General features: G+C 44.7%; 1 protein-coding gene across 1 annotated transcript in view; it reads left to right on the top strand.

The window, feature by feature from the left end:
- The window catches only part of gpr139 (G protein-coupled receptor 139), a gene marked incomplete at both ends in the record, with an annotated part of 16,456 nt that continues 7,447 nt past the window's right edge, over positions 1–9,009 (top strand). The window contains one exon of the mRNA XM_084071371.1: positions 1–148. Within this exon, the coding sequence (XP_083927497.1) occupies positions 1–148 (148 nt within the window). The remainder of the gene's footprint in view (positions 149–9,009) is intronic.

Below are 9,009 nucleotides of genomic sequence, written 5' to 3'. Positions count from 1 at the left end.
ATGGAACACAGCCATATCTTCCCCATGTTGTCCCCCAACAGCAGCGCTTGGAGCCTGGGGCAGCAACCTCCTGAGACACCCCAGGGATGCCCGCTCGGACCACTGCCGGTTATCTACTACAGCCTCCTGCTCTGTCTCGGCCTGCCAGGTAAGACAAATTAGGCATGTGTGCAGCAGGTGAGTGAGTCTGTGGAGGCTGTAGGGTGTGTGTGTGTGTGTGGTTTGTGTGCGTGCGGGTTTGTGTGCTTTTGCGTCTGTCTATGCATGTTCACACATCTGCGTCTGTGTTAAATGTGCATTGTTGATGGAGTTGCTTCAGCATGCATTGGTCAACGCGTGTGTGTGCTGCGTGTTTGTGTTTGTGCGGAGGTGTTTTGTCCACAGCTGTTCTGGCGTATCGGTCTACTGTTCGATTTGTCACTGACCTTGTGGCGGTCACGTCAGTTTGTGTGTTCCCCTTTGTGTGTTTGTCTGAGTCTGTGCCTGTCGGAGTTTGTGTTTACATTTTTGAGACTTTGCGATAAAAAGAAGCGTGAGAGAGAGAGAGAGAGTGTGTGTGTGTGTGTGTGTGTGTGTGTGTGTGTGTGTGTGTGTGTGTGTGTGTGTGTGTGTGTGTGTGTGTGTGTGTGTGTGTGTGTGTGTGTGTGTGTGTGTGTGTGTGTGTGTGTGTGTGTGTGTGTGTGTGTGTGTGTGTGTGTGTGTGTGTGTGCGCGCGCGCGCGTGCGTGCGTGCGAGAGACTGACCATGTAAGCAATGACTCAGACTTGACCTCTGGGATGTGTGTGTGTGTGTGTGTGTATGGGGGGGGGGGGGGGGTGTGTGTGTGCGTGCGTGCGTGCGTGCGTGCTTTAGTTCCAGACCTGCTGCATTAATGATGCTTCCAGTCGTGTCTGTGACCACTGACTGATTACTCCACTCACTGTCAGACCCATTTATATTTCCTCTGTCATACCCTACTGTGTGATGTATGGCCACCAACTCATAAAGGGCCACAAACAGGTGTGTGTGTGCAAGTGTGTGTGTGAGAGAGAGAGAGAGAGAGAGAGAGAGAGAGAGAGAGAGAGAGAGAGAGAGAGAGAGAGAGAGAGAGAGCGAGAGAGCGAGAGAGAGGGGGGGGGGAGGGGGACAAGGTATAGAGACCAAAAGGGCGAAAAAGATAAGAGACAGACCAACAGAAATAGCCAGAGCCCAGGGGTCAAATGAAAGGGAAAAGTCCTGATGTCTGACCAGAGGTTGACATTCAGATGCTGAAAAGCCGTGTGCGCAGTAATGTTGGTCTCACTTTGGGATCTAACCAAATCATTTACAGATTCAGACATATTTTTATTTTTATTTTTATTTTTATTTTTATTTTTATTTTTATTTTTATTTTTATTTTTATTTGTTTTCATTTCTTTCTTTCTTTTTTACCAGTTTAAACCTGGCATTGCTATTTTGGGCATGTCATTATAGGCGAACAATGTCAGAACTGGTCAAAAATGATCAAAAATCAGATTGGATCACTTTCCTTCAATAAAGATCAAGGAAATACAGTGTACAGTAAGCTGTTTGTGAATCAGATGAAATCTGCAATGCAAAGTGATTGCAAAGTGTTTTGTATGCCAAGCACTGCAGTTTCTCCATCGTCTTGAGTCTTGTAAAAGTAAAAGTATTTTTTTTCCTCCCTTCCCTGATTTGCTCTTGTCCAATTATTTCTCTGATAGCAAACTGAGCCTTTGCACGATCAATTCTGTCTACCACCTTTTCAAGTCCTCCCGGGCGGACAGGAGTTTTATTTGATCGTTCTGCTGAGTCGTCTTTACAAATGTGATTGAGGTGGGTTTGTTTAATCACGGAGTAACAGTAACCTGAGATTGTGATGGAATCCGAACAGTTACTGTCTGAATGAATGTTGGACTCAAGTGCAGCGGACGAGCACTTACGTAGTAGTGGAAAGCTCAGCTTAATCAATCATTCTGACACAGTCCATTTCATTTGACCTGGACTGTGAATATGAATGTTTCATGAGCTATCAATGTGTTTGGACACATTTGACTGCATTGCAAATACCAACCATTTCATTAGTTAACAGCAATGTTTTCATAGTACACTCATGTGGGATACTCAACAACATGACCTTTAAAATGAAGGTTGAAAGAGGGATCAAAGAAAAAAAAGATGAGGGGAGGATTGTATAGATTTGACAGTAAAGGGGAGAGAAATTGGGATTTCACAGGTCAAGTGGCAAGACATAATTACTGTGCGACCCAGAGAAAATGATGAGATAGAAATCCACTAAGCAACAGGAGATGAGAGGATGACGAATACAAGGACACACATGCAGGAATTGTGGAGTTAAGAGTGAGAGAGAGAGATCAGCGCGGTATAATAGAGAGAGGGGGGGACAGAGAGATTAATAATAGCAAAGTCAGTGAAGTAGCACCCTTAAGCCCTAAATGAGAGAGCTGCAGACGACAGGGCTGAGATGTATCGCTACATTTTTAATTAATCGCGCACCCGCGCTCTCTCTTTCTCTACACTGTACCATTTCTCAGTGTTAATTCAATACAAAGAACGTACAAATGGAAATGGCCCTGTAATTAAGGGTCCATTTGGTACACTCAGTTAAATTAACAGAGAATTGAACTACTCGGAAATAGCCATGCTTCACTAAAGTAAATATATAGCTTGCATTGCATTGTTGAGTACTTGAGTACTGCAGCACTCTCAACATGTTTTTGATGTTACATTTGGCGATCTAGGTATGACTATGCTTTTCATGAACTCTACAAAGCCTACTCTTCATAAAAAGTTACAAAGCTACACTAACATTTATCTTTCAAATTAATTCCTTAAGGCAGCGATTCCATACCGATAGGGTCGGGACCGTCTCTAATCTTTACTTTGAAATTGCTAAATTCTACATTGAGTCGATGATGTCGACATTCCACCATCAAAAAAGAGGACCCAAAAAGGTAGCCTCAGTGACAGGATGCGGACACCACAGGTACCTGCCCAAGCATCAAAATATGGCACCCTGTCATGAGATCAGGATGACCAGGGAGATGGTGTGTGTCAGGTGTGTGTGTGTGTGTGTGTGTGTGTGTGTGTGTGTGTGTGTGTGTGTGTGTGTGTGTGTGTGTGTGTGTGTGTGTGTGTGTGTGTGTGTGCGCACGTGCGTGTGCGTGTGCGTGTGCGTGTGTGTGCGTGTGCGACTGCGAGTGCACATGCATATGTGTGCGTGGGTTGCATGCGTGCGGGAGGGTATCAAGAGTGTGGAGGACCTCGTTAATACTGTAGATGCTATCACAATAAAAGTGGAGCAGAGGATTAGATGGTGGAGACCAATAAGCAAAGGGGAAGACGAGATGAGACCAATGACCACGGGTGGTGCCACGGAAAAGGAGAGGAAAGTGTCAGGATGAGAGGATGGTAAAATGGAGAAAAAGAGAAGAATGAATATTAGGGGACTCTATAGTTATCAGTGAATATGAGATGTGCAGGATGCTTTGGTCTGGCTTCTCTCTGGTGTGCATCTGGGGAGCTGAGCGAGGGAGAGGAGGGGAGGGACATGTCAGAGAGGACGGCGGCGGGTTGCTTGAGAGGCCAGAGGAAGGGAGGGTTTTTTAAGGCCATAAATCAGGCTAGCCTGTTGATGCAGTGACAGACCTGACTCAGTTTGCAGTTGACAGCATATAGAAGCTGTCACCATGGCGGGAAACATTGTGTCTTCTTGGCTTCAGCGCAATGCATCACTGTTAAATAACAATTTAAATGTCGTTTGGCATTCTGTCAATATATCAATCTAATGACAATTAGAGAGTCACATTCTGGACAATGTGTTAATCTAAACCAGCTGGCCAATATCCCTCCTTAATGATTGCTTCAATCTGTGATCTTTTCTCCTCCTCATCTTCCTACTCCTCCTTCCGCTCTTCCTGCTCATGTTTTGGTCAGGAACAGGAGTCTCATAAAAAGCGATACTGGAGGCCACAAGGTCACATTACTATTGCTTATGGGCCTATTAAACATGAATAACAGAGTTTGTCAGCATGGAATTCCACATTGTTGGTGGTAGTTACTATCCCATTGACTGAGACTAATGTGACAGAGTCAACTCAATATTGGGAAGAAATGACAGGGGGATTTTGGACCAATGTTATCTTTTATTTCCGGTGGGTTACAGACATCAAGATGCTTTGGGTAGACTGTCAAGTAGGTTTCATCACACAGAAATGTCACATAGATAACATCAACCTGTCATAACAGAGGCTGTGTGTGTGTGTGTGTGTGTGTGTGTGTGTGTGTGTGTGTGCGTGCGTGTGCGCGTGTGCGCGTGTGTGTGTGTGTGTGTGGGGGGGACATCATTTAGCTCAATGCACAAAAGGTGTGTAGTCACACTCAGCTCAGTGTCTAATTAGTTTAACTCAGGCCAGGTGTGACTGCTTAAAGCAGCCATCACCTGACATTACTGCTAACCATTTCCCAATGCAGCTTCCTGTGGTTAGAATTTCAAGGAAGTATGGTAAACAGTTTGCAGATACAGCTCCACCACTGTGCAGTTATATTCTGTTAACATACTCTACCATTAAAACAATGCGTTATTAAAGGTAGGGTAAGTGATATTTTTTGGTTAAAACTAAAAGTATTTTGTTAAAAGGTTAAAACACTATATTCTGATAGTAATCATTGCTATAGAGTGTTTGTTCAGTAACAGGAGTCTCCCCGTCTCTCCAGCTCTTTAATAAACAGTAAATACATTTTCTGGTAGGTGTCAAAATCTCAGCCAATCAGGAGAAAGTACCCATTTTTAAGCTTAATTTGTATAGTGTTCCAGTTCCAATTTTGCCTGCTCATTTCTTAGTGTCATCACTTCCAATTTCACTTGTTTAATCTGTATCCTGATTGAGTTCTCTGTCCTGGTTGGATAAAATTGGAAATGAAACTGAAACTGAAACGAAAATGCATTTTCTGTTTAATAAAGAGGTGGAGAGACAAGGAGACTCCTAATACTGAACAAACACTCTATAGCAATGAGTACTATCAGAATATAGAGCTATTTAACAATTATTTTAACCAACGCAAATCACTTACCCAACCTTTAAGTCTCAGATTTCAGCTTCAAAAGCTTACGGCATATACAGTAGTTAATCCAACACAAGGTAACGTTACCGTAGTGTTTTAATGCATTTTAAAGCATGGATTAAAAACGTAAACCCTATATACTTCGTTGACCGGGGCCCCCCAGGAGTCTATACTTACTTGGTCCCCTCCTTTTACACCAAATATCTTTGCTGGCAGTAACCAATCTACACCAAATCTCTTTGCCGAGAATATCTACACAATTTGTCGTGACGCAATTTAGCTATTTTGTTGCTGAATGTTCGTCTATTAGGACATGCCCAGAATATATAGGGGTGTTAGGATTCATGTGGTTAAACTCAAAAATAGTCCATGGAGAAGAGATTGATTTACAAAATGACCCTTATTAACCATAGATTAGGCTCTATATATAACTGTAGTCCCCTGTTACCCAAAGGCTGCGGAAACACATATGACACCTACAGTATGTGCGGGTATACCACCACCCGCACTACAGTAATCCACAGAGTCCGATGTTTAACCAGCATTGATAACATTTTTCAGGTAAGTTCAGTAGCATTTTAACTGACTTTGGACAAAAATGTAAAGAAAATGTGAAATCTAAAAATAAAGCCTTGACGCCGGTATGGTCCTTCAACCTCAAACTACCTTCACTCCCCTTCTTTTTATAGTACAGTATAGCTTCTGTAACATCTCTACCATCCCAGTTCTCCCTGTTCATTCCTCACACGTTGGCACTCAGGTGTGATCACAGGTCAGCTCTCTCTCACAGAGGTTATCTCTAGATAACTAGTGAAAGAGGGAGGTAGAGGCTAGTCCGGTCATCGATTGATTTGACTAACTTTTATTATATTCTAAAACATTTATTATATTCAAGTTGAAGGCTGTTTTGGGACCAAATTCAGGTTTGATGAAAACAAAGGCATGAAAGGGGTATGAATCAAAACGTCATATTGTTTTGGTGTTCGATTTTGACGTTCGTCGCCTGTGTTTGACAGATGGCAGCGTTGTAGCAGCGACGTGCTGCTGCTCTTTGTTCGGGGGAATTAAGGAATCGTCCTGCTTTATGTCCAATGTGACACTTTGAGAAGACAAAAGGGGTTGTCGTCAGGTACAAAGTGACAGTGACCTTTGAAGCAAGCTTTGATATTCATGCAACCCCCCCACCTCCCCTCCTTTCCTACTCTCTTCTCCCCTCTTCTTTTCTTCCCTCCCACTCTACACCTCTCATTTTCATCCTGTCTTCCCATCTAATCCTCTCCTCCGTTCCCCTTCGCTCTCAATCACGCTCTCTCATTTCAACTCAAGCGACCTTCCTTCAGATCGCGGTGTCTTTCCTGTCCATCTGGCTTTCCCACCCTCGCTCGTCTTCTCCACTAGTCTAATTTCTCCATCAGTCTAACCACTTAAACCCTATACGTTACTGACCGGATTCCCAAGGGCTATATACTAGACCCCCTCCTGTTTTTGCCATACACCAGTCATTCAATGACCCCCCATAACTCTGAGAGTGTACAAATGGAACCTGTAACGGCCCATTTGGCCCCCCCCAGGGAACCCTGAGGGCACCTGGACCCAACTCTGAGAACCCCTGCAAGTATACACTAATCTTCGCGGAGATAGCCGATCTACAAAATTCCCAACGTGTCCCAACGCGATGAGTAGTGAACTTGTAGATCAGCTATTTTCAGCTATAACGTTCCCCCAGAATAGGGATTCTAGGATTCAAGTGGCTATGTGTTGTGAGCTTGTGGATCAGCTATTTCCACGAATTCCCCCCGAATAGGGATGCGAGGGTTCAAGTGGCTAAAATGCAGCTACTGTCCAGCTCCGATTCAAGCAGAAAAGAATCCTTACAATTACAAATGTCTCTCTCCCCCCCAACCTAATCACCCCCCCTCCAGCTACCACTCACTGCACATCCATTTCCCATACATGTCGTGAGGCCAGAGGGGCCGTGGGGACATGTGGGGACATGTCGTAGGCTATTGATTGGTGCGGGCGAAGATGCCTCTACACCTAATGGGTGTTTTGTTTTGTTGGGGGGGTGGGGGGGGGTTCGAGGAGTTCGAGGGGTTAAACTGCGGCGCGTTGAAGTGTTGTTTACCGGCAACTGGTCTGAACACGTCCCCCTTTACCGGTGGGATGAGTCAGCCCTTGTTACACACCTCAGGGAGCACGGCGCGCCGCCTCTTCAACCGCTAAACAACGTCAATGGTCCTGTCACTCGTTATATTAGATGAACAGCAGGGGGGGGGGGGTCACAAACATGCACGAACACACGCACATGTGCACACCATGCACACCAATCGTGTGGGAGCGTGTGTGTTTGTGTATGTGTGTGTGTGTGTGTGTGTGTGTGTGTGTGTGTGTGTGTGTGTGTGTGTGTGTGTGTGTGTGGAAAAGTGAAAAGAAAGTGAGTATTTATTTTACTCAATTTATTTGATACTTTACCCTTTTACTACCCTACTGTACATCTTAGAGGCAAATACTGTACTTTGTACTCCACTACATTTATGTGACACAGTGTTAGTTACTGCAAAACATACATTGACTGATAAATGATGATGTATTTAGAGGTTAAGCTACCCAGCAGCACATAATGTAATTAAAATCAGCTCCACCTTTACCAGCTGCCACATTAAAAGTGATGAACACATTAATGCACTACTAATTACAATCCAATAACATGATTGTGAAATGGGCCATTCTGTATAATGAGATACATTTACATTTAGCTCAGTAAGTATTTTGATGCCAATACGTTTGTACTTTTACTCGAGTAAAGTTTTGAATTGCAGGATTTTAACGTAACAGATCATTCCTACATTGTGCGCATGGGTGCACATAATCGCACACCTGCACGCATGCGTGCAGGTGTGTGATTATGTGCACCCATGCGCATGTACCTGTTTGTGTATCTGTGTGAATGTGCATCCCTCTCCGTTTCAATTCGTCACTGTCGGGGTAGGAAACCTCACACAATATGAACAAAACTGTTTATTTTCAGGATTCAAATTCAAAAATAGCAAAAGTAGCAGATCGACAAGCTCGAAACGCATCGCAGATCTGCTACTTTTGCTACTTTTGTGTGACGCTCTATGATCAAGTAGGGCGTTGATTTTTGAGGGAAAAAAACACAACAAATTAGAATATGGAGATAGGAGGTTTCTGCCCGACAAGCAAACAAATTCCTACTGAGATGAGCTGTCTGTGTGTCACCTGATGCCCCCAGAATGCTGAGCAGAGCCGGGCAGCTCCTCTCTCCCATGCAGCCCCAGAGACACGCGCATAAGGCCTGGGAGTCAATTGAAATGAATGGGCAGCCCGATGCAAGCTGGCCTGGGCTAAATGGAAATGTCAAGCTCAGCACGGATCCCCTTTGTGTGTCTGTGGAAGGACCCGTCTCACTGGGGAGCCCACACAGAATAATACCCAGCCAATGACAGACAAAAATCCCCCTCCCCACACCTATTTCTATTCAACGTCAACCCTCTCTCCTTCTAGATGCACACCGCCAGCGCGAAAGAAACAGTGGGTGACACTGAGAGAGTGGAGGAGAGAGAGAGAGACAGAGAGAGACAGAGACAGAGACAGAGACAGAGAGAGAGAGACAGAGACAGAGACAGAGACAGAGACAGAGAGAGAGAGAGAGAGACTGATGGGCAGAGAGAACAAGTCGACAGATTATAGTTGAGGCCTATTGTGTAGGATTTGCTCCGCTGTTCTAATTTATCTCTCTACAGGAGAACTTTCAGTGGCCGAGGGCTTAGCGAGATGCTTTGATTCACATGAGCACACACACACTGTAGAGGCAACGATAGAAACCCCTCCACCTGGTTACATGTGGTGGGGGGGGGGGGGGCTGCAGGTGTGAAAGGGCAGCTATAAGGGAACTGCCACGTAACGGCTTCAGGGGGTGGAGGA

The sequence above is a fragment of the Gymnoscopelus microlampas genome (assembly GCF_963454915.1).
Source record: "Gymnoscopelus microlampas genome assembly, chromosome: 11".
NCBI classification, from domain to species: Eukaryota; Metazoa; Chordata; class Actinopteri; order Myctophiformes; family Myctophidae; genus Gymnoscopelus; species Gymnoscopelus microlampas.
Note: the sequence above shows the minus strand (reverse complement) of the source record. Positions and strands in the feature narration are given on the sequence as shown.